This window comes from Hemitrygon akajei, chromosome 10 (assembly GCF_048418815.1).
Source record: "Hemitrygon akajei chromosome 10, sHemAka1.3, whole genome shotgun sequence".
Classification (NCBI taxonomy): domain Eukaryota; kingdom Metazoa; phylum Chordata; class Chondrichthyes; order Myliobatiformes; family Dasyatidae; genus Hemitrygon; species Hemitrygon akajei.
Window position 1 is genome coordinate 45731452 of NC_133133.1, and position 22140 is coordinate 45753591.

At 38.2% G+C, this 22140-nt stretch overlaps 1 protein-coding gene across 2 annotated transcripts in view; it reads right to left on the reverse strand.

Moving 5' to 3' along the window:
- The window catches only part of taf1 (TAF1 RNA polymerase II, TATA box binding protein (TBP)-associated factor), a 124567-nt gene that overhangs the window by 70905 nt on the left and 31522 nt on the right, over window positions 1–22140 (reverse strand). For both annotated transcript variants that reach the window (XM_073058162.1, XM_073058161.1), the window contains 7 exons: window positions 19731–19946; window positions 15645–15887; window positions 11596–11824; window positions 9989–10111; window positions 8062–8229; window positions 6679–6806; window positions 5476–5583 (listed from right to left, as the gene is read on the reverse strand). In XM_073058162.1, coding sequence (XP_072914263.1) covers window positions 5476–5583; window positions 6679–6806; window positions 8062–8229; window positions 9989–10111; window positions 11596–11824; window positions 15645–15887; window positions 19731–19946 — 1215 coding nt within the window. The remainder of the gene's footprint in view (window positions 1–5475; window positions 5584–6678; window positions 6807–8061; window positions 8230–9988; window positions 10112–11595; window positions 11825–15644; window positions 15888–19730; window positions 19947–22140) is intronic.

The window sequence follows — 22140 nt, forward strand, 5'->3', positions numbered from 1 at the left end:
ACTCCACCCCCTCCAGTCTTCTACTACCATTTCGCATTTCCCCCTCCCCCTCCTACTTTCAAATCTCTATCTTTCCTTTCAGCTAGTCCTGACAAAGGGTCTCAGCCCAAAACGTCGACAGTGCTTCTTCCTATAGATGCTGCCTGGCCTGCTGCGTTCCACCAGCATTTTGTGTGTGTTGCTTGAATTTCCAGCATCTAGATTTCCTTGTGTTTGCACTTTACATTATAACCTACTTTGACTCTCGTCCTCAATGTAGCTCACTCTATGATAGGACTATTTCAACCATCTCTCCCTCCCCAAATTCACTGTTCACTTAAGAATCGCTTCTTATTTCCTTGTTCTGCTTCCCAGTCTTTGCAGATAAAAAAATAACAAGAAGTTTCTTCATATTTATAATTGTTTTGCCTTTGGCACAATCCTAGTTTGTTTCAAAATTCTTCTTCAACTCTCCATTTTCTCACCCATTTTGCCAAACAAGTATCCCATTCCTCAACTGTGATGTTCTTCAAGTCACTGCTTTCTAAAATCATGCTCAAAATTCCTCATCAGATTTTGTTTCCAGCACCATGATCATTTTGGCCAAGTATATAAATGATTATACCTATTACTTTGAGCAGGCTAATGTTATTCGGCAACTTTAACCACCATGACCTTTCATAGACATCCAACAGAAAATTATGCCATCACCCTGAATTGGTTTGACTCTACTGTGAATGTATGTATCACTATCCATCTGTTTCTACACATCTCTAGCAATGGCTTCTCATGACCACATCAAGCACACTTCTCAACTGTTCAACTACTTCTGTGTTATCAGACCATGTCTAGTACACCACAAAAGATTGAAAAGAGCAAGGCTACATTTTCAGTCTCTACTGTAACCATTTACCCTAGCCTGGGATTGAGAGGGTTCTGGTAAGATGGCAGAGTGCTTGGACACAGAGCGGCTTCCACAGGGCCAATCAAAGGTGTTATTATCATTTCTAAACATATTTTTTACAATGGCATGATATTAAGAACTTAAAGTACTACAGGTCTATCCCATCAGTTGAGTTGCTCTTTGGCAGAGAAACTGAAGGAGCTGCCTGCTATAGAGAGGCATCAGAACCGGTGCGCGAAGGCAGTGTATAGACTAATAGCGAGTGATTCATCTAAGTTGCTTTTCTTGTGATTGCAAGACCAAGTTGGACATTGGTAGCATGCAATGCTACAAGTCTGAGTCACTGTTCTATTGGCGAGACGATGGCAGGGGAGCTGTGTGGCCTTGATCATATTGAGGATAAGGCTTCAAGCCATGATGTCACCTGTTTGCAGCTATCCAGGAGAGAGGGATCAGAGTCGATGTGGCGCAGTGTCCATGCTGGAGCTGGTGCTGTCCACCAGTGCTCATTCAGCGGAAGACCAGGCCTCAAGCCGTGCTCTTGCCTGTTTGTAGCCACCCAAGAGAGAGAATCTGAGTTGGTGCAGGAGGTGGTGTGGTGTGGCACCAGAGCTGTTTCTCCAGTGTTCCAACTCCAGTCGGCGGAAGACAAGCAGTATTAGGATTGACTGCAAACTGCTGCCACATTCATGGACTCAGGGACTTGGACTATATATTTTTTGTGAAACTGTATTTTACTGCTTTTCTTATAAGTACATATATATGTTTATGCAGTCTATGACTAGTACTGTATGTTGCACCTTGGCCCTGGAGTAATCTTGTTTCATTTAACTGTATTCATGTAGAGTTGAATGACAATTAAACTTGAATTTGCCATGGATTACACTTCCTTCCACAACCACTTTCCAAAGATTAATTAGTCAAGCACAATCTTGTTGTCCTGATCAATATTCCAAGCATCATCAATACTAACCTCTAATCCTGCATCATCTATACATCCAAGAAAAATGTTTTTCATACTTTCATTGTATGTTGACTTGGTTGCTTCAAAATTCTTATTGGTATCTTATGCTCCTTTATTATCAAAATCTAAAACACCCAGTCTTCGAGAGCTACTAATTTGCTATCACAGGAGGCCACCCTTGCATTACTGGACGACAGGATAAAAATGGCTTTCAGATCCCTCTCCTGTGATGTCTGGGTGTTAGGGGGATTTTTGCTAGTAGCTTTCTGGGAAACAAGATCATGTATCCAGCCTCCCTCTAATTGTAAGGAACCTGGTTATAAAAGAGAGGTAAAACACTTGGAAATCTTGTTCAGTTTATTGCCTTCAAACAACAGTATGACTCCAGAAGTAAATAGACAGTAGCAATTTGTCAATGGCATAAGTTGGGCCTCCAATTAACAGAGATTATGCGGGTAGAAGACTGTTGTGGAAACAAAGAAGAATCACATTCTCCTGCCTTCTCTCCATATCCCTTCATGCCCTGACCAATCAAAAATCTGTCAACCTCAAATATACATAAAGACTTGGCCTCTATAGCTGCCTGACGCAAAGAATTGCACAGATTCACTACTCCCTGGCTAAAGAAATTCCTCATCTCAAAGGACACTCCTCTATTCTGAGGCTGTGCCGTCTGTCCTTGGGCTCTCCCACCATAGGAAACATTCTCTCCATATCCACTCTATCAAGGCCTTTCACCATTCGATAGGTTTCAATGAGGTCACCTGTCATTTTTCTGAATTCTAGTGAATCTTAGCACAAAGCTATCGGTAGCTCTTCACATGACAAGCCATTCAATCCTGGAATCATTTTCATGAATCTCCTCTGAACCCTCTGGTTTCAGTATATCCTTTCTAAGTTAAGGGGCCCAAAACTACTCACAATACTCCAAGAGAGGCCTCATCTTTATAAAGCGAGGCTTTAAAAAGTCACAACATTACGTCTTTGCTTTAAAATTCTAGTCCCCTTGAAATGAATGCTACCATTGCTTTTGCCTTCCTCATCACAGATGATACCTGCAAATTAATGCTTAAGGAATTTTGCACAAGGATTCCCAAGTCCGTTGCACCTATGTACTTTCTCTCCATTTAGAAAACAGTCAACTCTTTCATTTCTTCTACCAAGGTGCACTTCCCAACACTGGATTCCATCTGCCATTTCTTTGCCCATTCTCTTAATCTGTGTAAGTCCTTCTGTAGCCTCTCTACTTCTTCAAAACTACCAGCTACTTTTATATCATCTGCAAACTTTGAACAATGCCATCAATTCCATCTTCCAAATTATTGACATATAACACAAAAAGAATCGGTCCCAACACAGACCTCTGTGGACCACAGGGCTTTAGGAGGAAACCTGACAACCATGAGGTCCTCATCTGGAGATCAGAGGTGGAGAGGGTCACTAACTTTAAATTCCTCAATGTTATCATTTCAGAGGATATGTCCTGGGCCCAGCATGTAAAGCAAGCTCGGCAATGACTCTACTTCTTCGGAAGTTTGTGAAGATTCTGCATAGTATCTAAAACTTTGACAAACTTCTATAGATTGGTGGTGGGGAATTTATTGACTGGTTACATCACTACCTGGTGTGGAAACACCAATGCCCTTGAATGGAAAATCCTACAAAAAGTAATGGAAATGGCCCAGTCCATCATGGGTAAAGACTCTCCACCACTGAGCACATCTACATGGAATGCTATTGCAGGAAAGCAGCATCCATCATCAAGGACCCCCACCACACAAAGCCATGCTCTCTCCTCACTGCTTCCATCAGAAAAAAGTTCCAGGAGCCTCAGGACCCACACCACCAAGTTCAGGAACAGATATTACCCCTCATCCACTGTGCTCTTGAACCAAAGGGGATAACTTCAATCACCCCAACACTGAACTGTTCCCTCAACCTATGGACTCACTTTCAAGGGCTCTTCATCTCATGTTCTTGGTATTTATTGCTTATTTTTTCTCCTTCATATTTGCACAGTCTGCTGCCTATTTCACATTGGTTGTTTGTCCGTCCTGCTGGGTGCGGTCTTTCATCGATTCTATTGTGTTCCTTGAATTTACTGTGTACGTCTGCAAGAAAACAAATCTCAGGGTTGCATATGGTGTCGTACATGTACTTTGAACTCTGAACATGCTGCAGTGTATCCAGGAAAGGGCAGCACCTCTGGTGAAGGGGCTTGTCGTGTCCACTCTGGGGCAACTCACTCACTCACTGGACACTCAGCTCTCACCTGTGGCTCCAAGTAGTTGTTTGCATACAACAGTGGCCTCACCCCAGTACACCACTTTGACAGGCAGGCTAAATCAGGTAAGGTAGCTGCTGGGCCTCATAGCCCGGTGAAATAGAGACATGCCTGACCTAGCATGTGAAGTCAGCTCTGGCAAAGTATGTGGATGAGATCAACAGTGAGATCCAACAGCCAAGAGAACGGTTCTGCAATGCTTCGAGGACAGCAAAGACATTATAAGGCACAGAAGAATTCATGATTATCCACTGTAACCAAGGAAGACACCAGTTTGTGACAACTTCTCGTACTACTGGACCCAGACTTTCCAGGTCAAGAGAGTGGAACTGTCCTAGTATAATGACTTTTCCACTTTAAAATCTCTCCCGTACACGGTTTCATTGTCATTGTCACACATGACAGACAACCAACATGCTGCCGTATTTTTTGATTGAGTTCAAATGAACAAAATTAGTGCAGAAAAAGTATTGTTTTCATACAATGCTTTCGACGATTGCATCTTCCAAATCTTTATTTTCATTGTAACATTAAAGATGATAATCAATACCTTTAAATTTTTCATAGTTCCTAACTTGTTGAAGTAGAGAAATCGTTTCATTTTTACTTCCAGCTGTTTCTGGCATCTCTAAGCCTGAATGCTTGAAATCATTGTGAGCAAAATAATTCTAAGTGGTTTCACTGCTTTTTGAACCAAAAACACGTAAATGACGGCCACTTGTCTAACTGTCACATAAGATCATGCAATTGATGCTAGTTAGAAATTGTTCAACAACAGTCTCCAGTCCCAATTAAGCAGCATAATGTCCCAAATAAACAAGGAATCGCTGCTACTTTCCTGATTAGTTTTTATTCAAGAATTGTCCCAACTAACTGATGAATGAATTAATTGGAATCCACTGTATTACAAATTTTAAAACAAAAACTGAAATTATTGCAAATATACAAAGCAACACTCAAGAGGAGAAAAGGCTAGTTTATTAATCTTTTGTCAGAACAAACCTTGTGTACTTAAGGTAGTTTTGGTTTTGGTTCTACATGATCTTCTACTGGTGACTTCACTGAGTAAAACTGCAAGGAGCTGACTCACTCACACACATCAATGGTTGAGGATTCTATTTGTGCTTGGTTTCTAATCTCAAGTAATTACTATTTGTTGGAGTAAACAATGCTTGGAGTAAAAGGGCAGCCAGGACCCCATACCTAATTACTGTCTGGCTACCTTAACTGTAAAGTCATTAAATTCCCTCCCGTGTATATTTACCAATTTGTGATTTCCAAATTTGGAGTATGACTAACTAAAACTCATACTCAGGAGAAGTACAAACACCCAGCTCCACTCACCTGAATAATGTTCCCTCCAAATGTCCCTCGCAAACCCTGCTGTTTGGGATAGTAAAACTCGTCATTGGAAAGGTTCCAAGGGTCCTTGACTTCTGGTTGTGACATGTTCTACCAAAGACACAAGGGATACTGAGGAAAGCACATTCTTATATGCCATTGCAATAGTTCAATATACAGTGTAATGAGGAAGAACATGCATACTGTAGGTATATATAGTTTAATTATGCCCTAATTGGCATTGACAATGCAAGGAATACAACCACATACAACAACAAGATACAAATATTCAGCATCTTATTCAGTGTAGACATTGGGATCACAGGGTCTGTTCCTGTATTATACTGTTATATGTTCTATCAGAAAATATAGGCAATCTACATGTATAGTTGACTGCACATAGACCGGCAAACGTTATTTGCCACTGCATATGCGCAGATCACAAGTCATGATAATAAATGCTAATATTTCACTTCACATTGGGTAACAGCTGGCAAAATATGTCCAACTTGAGAAAAGCATACAGTTCACTCCTTACCTAAAATCTCATCTTTTTGCCAACTGTGGTATCCTTCTATGCTTGTTGATATGTAGAATTTATCACTACTCAGACTCTAAACACTCATGAGTGATCAAAAATCTTTAGGCTGAATTTAACCAAGAGGTTCCCTCATACTTTTCACTCAGAATACAAAAGTTACATTTACTTCTTAATTAAGTTCATATCACAATAATGCAAACAAATAATTGCTCACAATGGGGTAAGACAAAATACAGGTGAAGAAATATATTTGAAATGGTGCAAAAGGACTGAGTTGTGAATAATATTTATCAAATAGTTCCGACATTGATATATCTATCCTTCCCTGTAAACTGTTCTTGATTAGTCATCCAGTAACAAGCACTAAAGCCTTGAAAGAAGGCAAGAGTGGTTATATCCTCTGTTATACAATCCAGTTACACAAGCCTCAATAAAAGACTATTAAAGTGTATTTTATGTTTATGGGTAAAGTCACTATGATCTCACAAAATTACTTAAAAGTAATGAAAAAGGATTGCTGGAATTCTGCTGTGGTCTCTGAATCTTACATTGCAAAACGGACTATATTGTACAATAGCAGATTCTAAAAACTATTAACAACAGAAATCAGGACTTTATTACATCATCCATCATCTGATTAGAAGATTTTATCCCAACCCTCTAACCTGTTGTGGTTCATCTTTGATGACACCAGTTTTTCCTAACAGGATCCTGCTCTTCCGAGCTGATGATTCTTTCTTATTTTCCTTGGAAGGAGAGTTAGATGTCATCTCCTCTTTCTCATCAGGAATTTCTGGAATAATGTAGAAAAGTCATGAATGTACATCTAAAATAATTAGCTGTGACATTAATTATGAAACAGAAAACATCGCATTATGCATGGTTGATTCTAATGGTTTAAAACCAGAAAGCAGCTACTGTCACACCACTACTGATCACTATTATGTATAATTTAACCACCAAGTATTGAGCAAAATCCTACTTATATTCTACTCTTGTGACTCACAAAGAAATACATACATAAACATTAGGAAGTCCAAAAGTAAGTCATAACCAATTAAATATATGTTTATAGCATTATTGTAGTAATTTAAGGATATAGGGCAGTTAATTCATTTCACAATAAGGTCCCACAAAGATGGCAAAATAAATTAGTAAATAAAGTATTTCAGTCTGCCAGCTGAATAACAATTAACCAGGAGAATGACGACTTTGCTTTGTGATTTGCGCAAGGCACACCTGAAAGGTAAGATGGATTCATGACTAACATCTCATCTGAAAGTAGCACAACACCAATATGATACACTTCAACAGCAGACTAGAAGAGAGCCTTCCTGACTTTTTTTAAAATTAGGCATTCACTTCCATATAAAAGAGTAGCCCAATTTACTTTATATATTAAACATTTTTATCTTACATTGTTAAGTAATTCTGCAAAGTGTTGACTCTGCACTTATCAAGGAAAAACAGTGCATTAACTTCATCTTTTCATTTATCCCTTGCTCAATCAGACACCTATCACCACTGATCATCTGCCTGACCATCTGTCCATCCAGTTACTGGTCCTCCATCCCTACTCCCAAACATTAGCCCAGTTGCCCTCTCTTCCTGTGAGCTCAACCTGCAGCCTTCTGCCAACCCACCATTAGCTTGGCTACCCAGTACCAGCACCGTTTGCCATTCTAGCTCCCCACCACAGTATAAAATCCAGGTACTTTCAATTCCCCATATCTTCTTGTCTTTTTACCCAGAAAACTGAATGAACAAAATTATGCAAATATTTGGACTTTCAATCTCAAAGAATTACAAATGCTCAGGGCTGAAAACTGATAGACTTGGTTATCAAGAGAATCAAAGAATCAGAGTCTCATGTACATGCATTAGCTAAGATCCATTAAAAAAGATCAAATGATCATAAAGCCCAGTCCTAGTTCTACTAATTATATTATCTTTCCCTCCCAACTTTACATTTTTTTAATAATTTGACATGGCAGTTTCTATCCTGTATTGTTCTTCTTTAGTTATAAAATGCTTTCTTTAGAACATACCAAGAATAATGTTTTCATCGTTTGGGTCTAGAGTCAACACTGGTGGTTCCAAAATTTTAACCATGGCTTGGTCATCCCAGATGATGTTATCCTCCCACCTTCCATACACCAGCTCCTCATTGTCAATTGGAAAGATAGAATACCAAGTCTTATCATCTTCTTGGGAAACTGTTAAAAGAAACAGCAAAGCAAATACTAAATCACTGATTCTATGGCTTCACCCACTCCTGATCATACAACATAACAGATTAAACATCAACTTTTGAAGAAATCAAAATCATTACAACAAGAAGTAACAAAAGTACAAATTCAGAGTCATATGATTTGAGGCAGAGACATGTGAAGTTACAGAGATTGAATTAGGTATTCTTGGTGATGTTGAAAATTTGGGGACAGCTTCATACCAAAGTTTTAAAAACCATGTTGTTCAACCTTGGACAACGGCTGAGGTAGAGTCAGCAACAAGAAGTTGAAGCCAGTAAAATTAATTTGCAGAAGAGACCAAGAAAATGATTTCAGTTTGCCTAATGTTCATTTGGAGAAATTTTCTGTACATCCAAATCAAGTATCATGTAGGTGAAAAACAAGAAACAAGGAAACAATAAATAAAAATAGGAATGGTGAATAGGAATTGCTTACACAATTCTTTTCCCCAATTTAACTTGATGTGTTATGAATTTATCAAAATAATTCACGTCTTATACAGGATACACTACTATTGTTTCTTTTTAAATTAGATACTTTTCTTTACCAATTTAGAAACAGGTATCACTGAGCAATTCTAGTAATCCAGAAAAAAAACCTATTTTCTTAAACTAGTGCAATTCATCTTGCAAATATTGTTTGGTTTGGAATTTCAAGATTTCAGTTTCCTCGAGCTGATAGAATGACAGGTTTGACCTAAAAAGAAACTACAACATTCACTGGACCCCTCAAAAGTTTTGGAAAATGAAAGTTTGGGAGGTGTGATCAGTGAAGTCAGAGCTAGCCACTACAATAGGTAACACACAAATAGCTTTGGTCTACCAGTGATGTTGTGTCAATAAGCAGAATGGTCTGCCCTGAATTTTAATGCACTTAAGTGTTGTTACAGCTAGATTTCATCCAAACAATGCAATGAATTTCATCCATGTGCCTTCTCTAAGTGGAAAAAACTATTAGTAAATGCAAAAATGGGCCACTTGCTGTAGAATGCCTTTCCTTTGATCTGCTTTAGCCCAATTTAGGACATTTATTTTTGCTGGCTCATTTTAGTTTCTAATGATTGCAGGTCTTTGATGGTTTGGACAGCGATAATGTCAGAAAATACCAGATGGAGATGGGTTAAAGTGCTCTTGCTGGAGACAGTTATTGCTTGACACCATTGTGAACTGAACACTTGATGTACCAGCCCAAGCCTGGATGTCATCCAGGAATTCGTGCCTCATTGACAAGGACTAATTCAATATCCAAAATTATAAATGGATCAGGAGACTGCTTATTCATCAGCAAACAGTCCCATTTCTGCCTTTTAATGGAAGAAAATCCATTGATTAAGCAGTTGAAGATGCTTGAGCTCAATCAGCTAGATCCTCTGAGGAATGCATCTATTTCCTTTACAAGTGAATCGTACTTGAAGGCAAAGGAGCGAAAATATTCCTCAGCGATTCCTTGAACAATTCAGTGCAATTCCCACATTGTACAATATAGTTTCCCAGATTTGTTTCCATTTTAATCCCCAGTTACACAATGCATCATCACCATATATTTCAAGTATTAACTTACATCCCATACTCAATTCCTCCCAATGATAACTCTTAATCCCCAGCCTCATTCAACAAGTACTCTGCCCTGTTCTGCTGCTTTCACTGTGAATCATGCAGAATTCTAGTCAATGATCTTCTCATTCCCCATTAAAACACATATACTATTTGCTGAGATGGTGTACCGTGCTGCTCTGGTGCATGTTTGTCCTTTCCTTTAGCTGGGATTGGAGGGCCTGGTATTGTCGTTTTCTGCACTGGAGTAGGAGGAACAGGATTCGACAACCAAGTGCCACCACGATTCAGCCCTTAAAAAAATGAAATTGCATGAGATGATATTGGAAGGTAAACAATTTCCAGAAATGTAAACATTGAAAGTATATACCCACCAATTAACTAAAAGGAAAATAATATTCCATCGACCGTTTCGTTGAACACCTACGCTCTGTCCGCCAGAGAAAGCAGGATCTCCCAGTGGCCACACATTTTAATTCCACGTCCCATTCTGATATGTCTATCCATGGCCTCCTCTACTGTCAAGATGAAGCCACACTCAGGTTGGAGGAACAACACCTTATATACTGTCTGGGTAGCCTCCAACCTGATGGCATGAACACTGACTTCTCTAACTTTCGTTAATGCCCCTTCTCCTCCCCTTCTTACCCCATCCCTGATTTATTTATTTTTCCTCCTCCCCCTTTTTTTCCTCTCTCTGCCCATCACTCTGCCTGTTCTCCATCTCCCTCTGGTGCTCCCCTCCCCCTTTCTTTCTCCCTAGGCCTCCCATCCCATGATCCTTCCCTTCTCCAGCTCTGTATCCCTTTTGCCAATCACCTTTCTGGCTCTCAGCTTCACCCCACCCCCTCCAGTCTTCTATCATTTTGCATTTCCCCCACCCCCTCCTACTTTCAAATCTCTCACTATCTTTTCTTTCAGTTAGTCCTGAAAGAGTCTCAGCCCGAAATGTCGACAGTGCTTCTTCCGAAAGATGCTACCTGACCTGCTGCGTTCCACCAGCATTTTGTGTGTGTTGCTTGAATTTCCAGCATCTGCAGATTTCCCCGTGTTCCATCAATATTGCTGGTTTATACTTAGTGGCCACTTTATTAGGTACACTTGTACACCTACCTTTCTGATAATGCAAATATTATGTGGCAGCAATTCAATGCATAAAAACATACAGACATGCTCATGAAGTTCAGCTGTTGTTTAGACAAAACATCAGAATGGGGAATAGTGTAATCTAACTGATTTGACCATGGAATGATGGCTGGTGCCAGATGGAATGGTTTGAGTATCTCAGAAACTGCTGATCTACTGGGATTTTCACACATAAGTCTTGAGAGTAAATAAAGAATGGTTTAAACATTTAAAAAATCCAATAGGTGACAGCTCTGTGGGTGAAAATGCCTTTGTTATTGAGAGGGGTCTGAAGAGAATGGGCAGACTGGCTCAAGCTGTCAGGAGGCGACAGCAACTCAAATAACTAGCATGACAATAGTGGTAGCATCTCTGAAACACAGCACGTCGAACCTTGAAGTGGATGGCTACAGCAACAGAAGACCACAAATATACACTCAGTGGTCACTTTATTAGGTGGCCACTGAGTGAATGTAGTTTTGTTATGAATTGAGTCCTGGTTATTGAGTTTAATGTGAATATTTATATTTGCAATGCAACAGTGAAATTTAAAAGGAAAGGAAACAAGATCCATTGCATTCTGTTAATTCAGTATTCACTGATAAGTTGACTTCACTGCCATAAAATTTTCAGACTGGGGCAGAATTCTTACCTTGTTGCGCATTGTATGCAGTGGCATTTCGAGTCATGCTCGATGGCAGCCAGCCTGCCAGGCTAGCTCGCTGGGATTTTGTAGTCTTATGCTTGACATCCTCTCCATTCCAAATAATGTCCTCTTCCCAGGGCAGCTGAGTGACCATTAGAAAGTGCTCATCCAGAAGTGCCTCCATTTCATCTTCAAACTTCTCATCTGCCAACTTATCCAACTCTTCAGAAGGCTCCTATGATCATAATGTACATATTTCAGCAATATCAATTAGAGTATTCCATGCAAAAAGGTGCTACCACAGAATTATAGTAACAACATAATAATGAAATTCATTATGAATCATCTTATGGTTAATATTTAAAATGCATTGTGTTTGCTTGATTTCTATGAATCCTGCAACACAGATAAGTGACCAATTAATTTTAAGCCTATGCTTACAAAGACAATCCTCTGCTTTTATATGATCTGTGAAAAACTTAATGAACTAAACAATAGATTTGGCTTTGAAATATCAAATCATTCAAAAGATCATCAGCAGCTTCTCCTCTACTGCCGTAAATTTACAGCCCAGCAGGGAGCTTGAAGGCATGTTTTTCTAGTGCTATTACCAAGGAAAACTGATGTGATCCAACAGAAATAATCACAATATATCTAAATAATAGTTTCCAGTGCCATATTCAGGTTTGCTGATGACACCATTGTCATAGGCCGAATTAAAGGTGGTGACAAATCAGCAAATGGGAGGGAGACTGAAAATCTGGCTGAGTGGTCCCAGAACAGTAACCTCTTACTCAATGTTAACAAGACCAAGAAGCTGATTAATTGACTTCATGAGAAGGAAACCAGTGGTCCACAATCAGTCCTCATTGGAGGATCAGAGGTGGAGAGGGTCAGCAACTTTAAATTCCTCATTGTTATTTCAGAGGACCTGTCTGGCCCAGCGCGCAAGTGCAATTACAAGGAAAGCACAGCAGTGCTTCTACTTCCTTAGGAGTTTGTGTAGATTCAACAGGAAATCTAAACTTTAACAAACCTCTATACATGTGTACTAAAGATTATATTGACTGGTTGCATCACAGGCTGGTATGGCAAAACCAAATACCCTTGAATGAAAAATTCTACAAAAAGTAATGGATACAGCCCAGTCCATCATAGGTAAAGCCACCACCACCACCATTGAGCACATTTATACTAAGTGTTGTCGCAGGAAAGCAGCATCCATCATCAAAAGCCCCCCAACACCCAGGACATACTCTCTTTACACTGCTGCCATCAGGATTCACACCACCAGCCACCTTGAACCAAAGAGGATAACTTTACTCAACTTCACGTACCTCATCATTGATATGTTCCTACAACCCACGGACTCACTTTCAGGGACTCTATCGCATGTTCCTGACATTTGTTTGTTTATTATTTATTTTTGTATTTGCAGTTTGTTGTTTATTTGCACACTGGTTAAACACCCAAGTTGGTGCAATCTTTTGTTGATTCAGTTATAGTAATTATTCTATTATAGACTTATCGAGTGTGCTCACAAGAAAATGAATCTTTGGGTTGTATATGGTAACACACACACACTATATTATATATATATAAAACTTACTTTGAACTTTGAATACATATATTACATACATATACACATATACATGGAGTATAAGGCAAAAGTCTTAGGCACATGTAAAAAGATGCTTTCAAAAATAAAGAAATGTTTCTAAGTATCAACAATTTACTACAAAGAGCAGTAAACAGTAAAATATTAAATCAGATATTTAGTGAGATCCCCCTTTGCCTTTAAAACCGCATCAGTTCCCTTTAGTACACTGTCATGCAGTTTTATATGAAAATCAGCTGGTAGGTCATCCAAGCCTCTTGGAGAACTTGCCACAGTTCATCTGCAGATTTGGATACCTCGCTTGATTCTGTCTCTCCAGGTAATGTCACATAGCCTTGATGATGTTGAGATCCGGGCTCTGTGAAGGCCATACCATCTGTTGCAGAATTCCTTGTTCTTCTTTTTGCTGAAGGTAGTTCTTCATTACCTTGGTCATTTGTTTGTGGTCTCTGTCGTGCTGCAAAATGAAGTTAGGACCGATCAGACGCCTCCCTGATAGTTCTGCATGATGGATGAGAATCTGCTTGTATTTCTCAGCATCAAGAATTCCATTAATTCTAATTAGATCACCAACTCCATTTGCAGAAATGAAGCCCCAAACCTGCAGAGAACCTCCACCGTGCTTCACAGTTGGCTGCAGACATTCATCCATGTAGTGTTTTCCAGCTCTTCGATGGACAAACTGCCTCCTGCTTGAGCAAAAATTTTCAAATGTTGACAGTCAGTCCAGAGCTCTTGTTGCCATTGTTCAGCACTCCTGTTCTTGTGTTTTTGTGCATAGGTGAGTCTCCTGCTTCTTTTCCATTTTGGAAGAATGGCTTTTTCGCAGCAACTATTCCATGAAGACCACTTCTAACAAGACTTTTCCGGACTATAGAGAGGTGTACTTGGGTTGCAGTGGTTTCTGTGAGTTCAAAGTTGATAGCAGTACTTGACTTCTTCCAATGTAGAAGGGATATCAGTTTAATGTATCACTCATCTGCTGCACTTAGTTTCCGTAGCTGACACTATGTTTTTGGTCCTCAGCCTTACTCATTTCTTGGTATTTTTCTTTTCAAAGAGTTTATTCAGCACATCTTGAAACTCCCGTCTACAGCAAAATTTTTGCTTGGAGGAACCTCACTGATGCAGGATGACCACCTTGTGTCTTACTGGTATGCTCGCTCTTGGCAATGTGTAAGAATTAATGATTTGAAGCTTAAACTGTCACATCTGCTACACCCTCACCTTTCAGTTTTGGTGTATTTCACCCAGTTTGATTCCTCCTACACCTGTTTCTGTTTCAGTTAATCGTTTTATTTCATTCAACTCACTATGTTATTTGTCATTAGCACCTGGTTGTTATCATGCAACTGGGTAAATACCAACAAAATAGTCAAGTTTTTATATAAAAAGTAGTCGATTACTTAATATGTCGCTTTCTTCAACAAAATATAAAAAAAGCTCTTGTAACTTTTAATTTTTTGGAAAATGGAGGTTTGCAAATCTAAAATGTGTTCTTTTCGACTTACACACTAGTGCAGAAGAGAAAAATAAACATCTAAAATGAAATTTATATTAAAATCTGGGGTGCTTAAGACTTTTGCACAGTACTACACATATACATACATTTATAAAATCACTGTCCAATGAAGAGGATTGCAGGATGAGAAATAAAACAAAATCTTTCATGCTGGATAAAGAGAATGACTTCAACAATACAGTAAAAGTGACAGCTGCTTTGCAATATTCTAAATGTCAGATGATGTATTCCTTTTCTGCTTGAGGTACTGATTGACAGATAAATATTGGCCAAGAAAGATGGAGAAGCCCCTTGCTGTTCTGACATTTCTTTGAGATAACAAATAGATCTTGGTCAAAAGTTGCTATCTCTCAATATGCACATTTCCTAAGTGCTGTACAAGGATGTCATTACAAGTTCTGTGCTCAAGTGTCTGGAAGTGGGCCTCAAAATGAGAGGCAAGTGTATCTAGGACAAAGAGAAGGGAGTCGGGTTGTGAACAACCTCACTCACAGGAAGGCTTGGAAGTGCAGGTAAAGAAGCTCAAGCCCTGATTGAGGGAGCACACAAGGAATATAAAAACTTAAACAATTTAAGGGTCGAGGTTGACTGTAACATAAAAATAGGGAATGGCTGATGATGACAAAAGTCACCACGAGTATACTAAAATATACAAAATGGAAAGCATGACAGTTGTGAACAAATGAGCATCAGTTTATTGAATCATCAATGTACTCTCACTTAAAGCAGCTTGTGATCCAGATTAAACAGCTACGGCCTATAATTACACTTGTGAAGTTTTAAAAATCAAATTGATATAGTAATTATTAAAATCATAATGACAGAAGATTATAAAATAAACATGTTTTGACAATGATTCAAAATTAAATGATGAAGAGAATTCACTTCTTTTTACCATTTTTCTGCATTACTTACCTGTATCTGTACCTCTACCTGGCAGGTTATTTTTTCCTCCAGCGTATCTTCTTGCTCTGTTGTTTGCTTCAATTTGAAGCCATAATCAAATCCTTCCCCATCCTCTGGCACACCCAGCATATCATACCAGAGTTGTGCAGGTCCATAGCGCCATTCTGCAACTTTTGGTCTCATGTCCATTATATTATCAGTGTCACCAGTGGATTGAGAGAATTTGGACTCAATAGGGGCCATCATTGTAATCTGAAAGTTTGTAACAAAAATTGGCTTTATAAGTAATTCTGAATTAATAAATGACGTTAAAGATTATATTTCCAAAGTATTATCAGAACATGTTCCTTCAAGCACTTTACAATTTTTTTTGAGTGAAATTCACTCTTCTGCCCCAAATAAAATCTTCAAAACAAAAATCCTCATTCTATTCCTTCATTCGCTTCTGTACTGAACAATATCATTACTATGTGATTTCAATCTCAATTTCTAATTCTCATTTTTCCTGCCTCTGAATTCACAACCATGCTCCCCTAAATTTCTTTGTACAAATTCTTACATCGTACATGCATTCAGGTGCTACTTGAGTTAAAGTGCACTTACTCAAACAGCACCTGAACTTAACTTTTCTTTTGCTTAGGCTTGATCAAAGTCAATGTAATCCCAATGCTTTGGTGTATCCCTCTCCAGCAATATTCATTTAGAATTCGCAACTGAAGAGGAGTGTGGGAACACTATCACTTGGACTCAGTAGCTGAAGAATGTGGCTTGTTCATACCAACACTCAGTCTGATAAAATCGACCTCAATTCCGTGACAAAAGAGTAAATGTGACTGCCAAGATTCTTCCTTCTACAATAAGCCTATCTCCTGTCACCTTATCTAAATGTAAGGAACTTAACATTATCATTATCATGGAACTACCTCCATTAACTTCACCCAAGCAACAAGCGAAATAGTCTCCAGCAACCACTTCTGCTCCCTCCCTGCACCTGTCACTATCTATGTAAAATCTTTAGAGATCAGCTTTATTTCTCACTACTTTTCAAAATATACAGTGAAATGTGTTGTTTTGCACCAACTGAATAGCGTGCTGGGGTAGCCTGCAAGTGTTGCCACTTTTCTGATGCCTGGAACCTACTAACCCTAACCTGTATATCCTTGGTATGTGGGTGGAAACTGGAGCACCATGCAGTCAAAGAGAATGTATTAACCCCTTACAGACAGTGGCAGGAATCACACCCCAATTAGTGATCACTAGCTCTGTAAAGCGATTGTGCTAACCACTATGCTATCATGCCTTGTAAACCTCATTTAAACATTCCCGCCCCCCCCCCCCCCCCGATTAAACCTTAAGGTTATGCCCTCTAGTATTTGTTATTTCCACTCTGGGGAAAAAAGACCTTGATGATCTACCCCATCTACATCTCATAATTTTACAAACTACTATCAGGTCGTCTCTCAGCCTGATGCCGAAGAATAAACAATCCAAGTTTGTCCAAACCTTCCTTATGAAAATTACACTCTCATTTAGGTAACATCTTGATATACTATTTTAGTACTCACTCAAAACCCCCACATCTTCCCTGTAGTGTAACATCCAGAAGTACACACAGTATTCCAAATGTGGCCTAATCAAAGTTCTATACAGCTTCAATATTTCTTGCCAATTTTTATACTCCCTGTCCCAACTGATTAAGGCAAGCATGCTGTCACATATAAATTATACTTTATTCTTTCAAACTGCCAGAATAAAATAAAATGCAAGAATAAATAATGGAAATGAGAAAAAAAAGCTCAACCTTGATGTTTTATCTTTAATATTGGACAGGCTCACAAAATGCAAGAATTGAAAGATATTTGTACCATCTTACGAAGCTGCGTAAATTGGTTGTACTGAAGTCTGCATTTGCTTTGGATATCGAAACAAATCAATTGCTCTTGCTTCCCTCATGGAAGAATAACCAAACCAGTAATTTTTGTGTTATATCAATAATCTAAGTCAAATAAATTAGGAAACTGTTGGCTTATTCATACAGCAAACTCGAGTAATATTCATTTACCTAGCTGAGCAAGTGCAATATTGTCAGAAGTGTCATTTTACACAAATGCATAGAATAACTGCTTGCTCTCTCATCCAACATCAATAGCTCAGAAAATACTACTACAGTGTATTAAGCTATCGATTACATCACCATTTCTCATGCTGTGATGTACTTTGGAATATCCTCAAGCTGAAAACAAGGTACAAGTATATAAATTCCTATGAGCTATCATGTGGTAATTGGCTGGTACTTGTTGGTATGAGAGCTGCATTGTTCTGGAGTTTATCTCAGAGGCATAAAGTCACTTAGGATAGGATGGATGGAATTGTTAAAATGTTTTCTATATCAATGATCGCACAGAACTATGTGTGATGTTTCACAAAAAGGTATTTTTTATCCAATTCAGATTTGAACTTGATATGTTGATTTTGTAATATTGTACAAGTATAGACACATACTATATTGCAGCTTTCAAAATATAGTTTCCCAAATGATAGCATTTATTGGCTCTACCAAACTTAAGATTTTACTATTGGGCAGTTAATATACGGTATTTAATATTCTGGACACAAGAATCGACTACAGCTGCTTGCCCACAATGGGTAAATTTGGAATGTAAATCTGTGCAAGATTTTTCATTGATCTCAATCTTAGGATCTTCACTTCCTTTTTCGTTATTTAAAATGAATAAACAGATAACTAATCCCATAGTCAAGTATACATTACGAATTTGGTTTCAATTTCGTAAATTTTTTGGCTTGAATAAGTTTATGCTGTCATGTCCTATAATATCTAACTACTTCTTTCGGCCTTCATCTATAGATCAAGCTTTTCTATTATGGAAAACAAAAGGTATAACATGTTTTCGTGATCTGTTTTTGGATGATAACATTATGTCCTTTGAACAGCTATCTAATAAATATAATTTACCTAAAACCCATTTTTTTAGATATTTGCAAGTTAGAAATTTTCTGTATAATGAATTAAAGTCTTTTTCGAAAGAATGTCCATTGGACATTACAGAAAGAATTTTAGCCCTCAATCCTTGTCAAAAGGGTTTAGTAGCTATCATTTATAATATGATTATGAGTGTACAGCCAGATGTATCAGAAAAAATTAAGAAGGAATGGCAAGAAGAATTGCATTGTCCTATATCCACTGAGCAATGGGAAAAAATTTTATCATTGGTAAATTCGTCCTCTATTTGTGCTAAACATGCCCTAATTCAATTTAAGGTTGTACATAGAGCTCACATGTCTAAAGATAAACTTGCTCGATTTTATTCTTATGTTAATTCAACCTGTGACAGATGTCATTCTGATGTTGCTTCATTGACTCATATGTTTTGGTCTTGTCCTTGTTTACAAAATTACTGAAAAGATATTTTTAATATTATTTCAAGAGTTTTAAATATCAATTTCCAACCGCATCCTTTTACTGCAATTTTTGGTTTACCAATGATAGATAATAATCGTTTATCCGCTTCATCTCAACGAATGATTGCATTTGTTACATTACTGGCTAGAAGATCTATTTTACTGAATTGGAAAGAAATTAACCCTCCAACTGTATTTCAGTGGTTTTCTCAAACTATTTCTTGTCTGAGTTTAGAAAAAATTAGAAGTGTGGTTTTTGATACTTCAGTTAAATTTGAGGAAACTTGGAAACCATTTATTCAACATTTTCATATGAGTTAAATGGTCTGATCCTAAACCTTACTGTTATTATCCTTAATTATTTGGATGGAGGTTCGGAGTTATCGGCACTACTGTATGTATTTAACATTATGCAATTGCTCATGTTGGTTAGTTTTTTTAAAAAGTTTTTTTAGGTTTTTTTGGGATTTTTTTTCTCTTTTTCGATTCTTTTATATTAATACTATGAGTTTGGGAGGCTTTATATATTGATTATTACATATCTGATTGTCTATTTAAACTATTAATTATGTACTCTCAAACGTTTTGTATTCATATTTCACTTATCTTTTTCTTAAAATTAATAAAAAGATTTAAAAAGAAAGAAAGCATTTATTTATCAATAATATTACATACTTCATCGTCAGACAAGCACTGCTCAGGTGGTGGTGGGGCAGCATAGTGATATTCCCAGCCAGATTTTGGTTCCTTTGCTGCCTCTTCTCCATCTCCCTCCTGCGCCGGAGCCTCAGGCTGTGGGTCACGGTGTTTCTTCTTCCTTTTCCTCCGAGCACTCCGCCAGACTGATGGAATATTCTTTCCAGGTCCAAACAGGCGTAAAAAACGTAACACCTGCAAAGTTAAGCAAAGCAATCTTGATTATATATCCCAATTAACACTAGAAAAAAACTGGAAAAAATTTTTAAAAAGCTGTCAGCAGTTGGACTAAAGTACTGAAACTTCTCTGCATAATCCATTGGAGAAACATTATGTTCCCATATATGAACTAGTGAGCAGTTGTAAAACCTCACTAATACAAATCGTTGAGCCACAACAATGACAAATGAGGTTCAGGTGTTGAATTTACAAAAAATAGGTGAAAAAAATAGATGAATTGCCAATCTAAGTCATTGAAAAAATGCCACAGTATTCAGCAAATCAAATCCTGGCCCCCACCCAGTCCACTATAAATCCACCTGGCCTCTCACAACTCTCCAACCCGAGACTGCAGAGCAGCCTTGAGAGAATTCCCTAGGATTACAGTGGAGCAAAAGAAATCATTCAGCAGTGGCTAATCATCACTCATATTTCACACTCCAACCTAAAGATACAAAATGCCAGTTAAATGATCCAAAGTACCCAACCATGTCAATGCAGACAAGGACATAGGCAACAGACAAAATCTAGGAAGATTTGCCACATACATTTGCTGTGATATATTTAAATGAGAAAGCAAAAGTTAAGTTCCACTAACCGGCATAATTGGAAGTCAAAAGATGCAACATCTGAAAAATGTTTTTTCCCCTATATTCAGAAACTGACATTAAGAAATCCAAATGAATTTTACGTTGAAAAGTTGTGACCCAATCAGCACTTATGAATATGTAAGCAAATTTCACATGGCATTAGTCAGGATGAAAGCAGTCAGCATTCACTGTGATTGAAACCCGAAGCTGTGCAGTTAAATGTATAATCAGGGACCATTAATTTACAGTGTCCTAGTGATTTCTTCCTTGTTTCAAAATATTAATTCCACATGAGTAATAATGAAAGATTAACAAGAGATCTTGTGGTTAAAGATCTCTTAGGAGGTGGTGACGACAGGATTCCAGATGCAATTTGAAGGTGAATGCCACTGTCTGCTAGGTTCTTGCCACTTTGTATTCCCCTGTTTTCAATTTATTATCCTCGACCTTTGTTCATCACAGACACGCCACATTCTCATGGAATCACTCTTTCTAATTAAGATAAATTTCCGTTAAGTGTTGTGGATCAGCTATTTGCACATATGCAACAATTCAGCTTATAAATAAACTTAGCTTATTTTCTCAGTCCATCTTAGCAACTTCACCTTTATATCAATACAAATAGAAGAACATTGCAAATGTTTCTCAGATAACAAATGGACTAATTTCAAATGACACAGAGGACTAAACAGAAAAGATAAAGTATTAGAGAAGTTCACTGGGCTAAAAAAAGGCGATCACTAGGGCTGACTGCCTGCAACTAAGTGTTTTAAAGAAAGTGATTGGAAATCTGGATGACACATTGGTTAAAAATTTTCAAACTTCACTGAATTATAGGTTGGTATCAGAACATTTGAAAGCAGCCAATGAGACTTTCTTGCACAAAAAGAGAGGAAGACAGAAAGCAGAGAACTATTAACCAGACAGTTTGACACCCTTTTTTTGGAAAGATGCTAGAGTTAATAAAAGGAGAGTTATGATGATGCTAGACGGCGGCTTCTTCGAGCTCATCTGTAGAAACAGCATAATTTCTACCTTCAATGTCTTTTTTATCCTTTTAAAGGTGGATGGGGTTCTGTCAGAGACCCTGACCTACAGCTGCATTCAAACTTTGGTTCTCACTCTCGCAGCTCACTGACCAGCCATTGATCGATATACCAAAGATGGGGACTAGAAGACAAGCGTGCCTTCAGGGTCCAAGGTTTTGTGGCCCTGGGGATGAGCCGCTTCTGTGCCAGTGAATGAATTCTATGCAAATGAAGTGAATTGAATTGAACTGAATTGACTTTATTTCTTACATCCTTCATATACCTGAGGAAATACAAATCTTTACATTATGTCTTCCTCTAAATGTGCAATCATAGTAATTTATAATAAATAGAAAAGTCAATGTAACATAGAAATACACTCAGATCAGTGTGAGTTAATCAGTCTGATGGACTGGTGGAAGAAGCTGTCCCGGAGCCTGTCCCAGATGGTAGCAGCTGGAACAGATTGTGGTTGAGGTGACCCGGGTCCCCAATGATCCTTCAGGCCCTTTTTTCACACCTGTCTTTGTTAATGTCCTGAATCATGGGAAG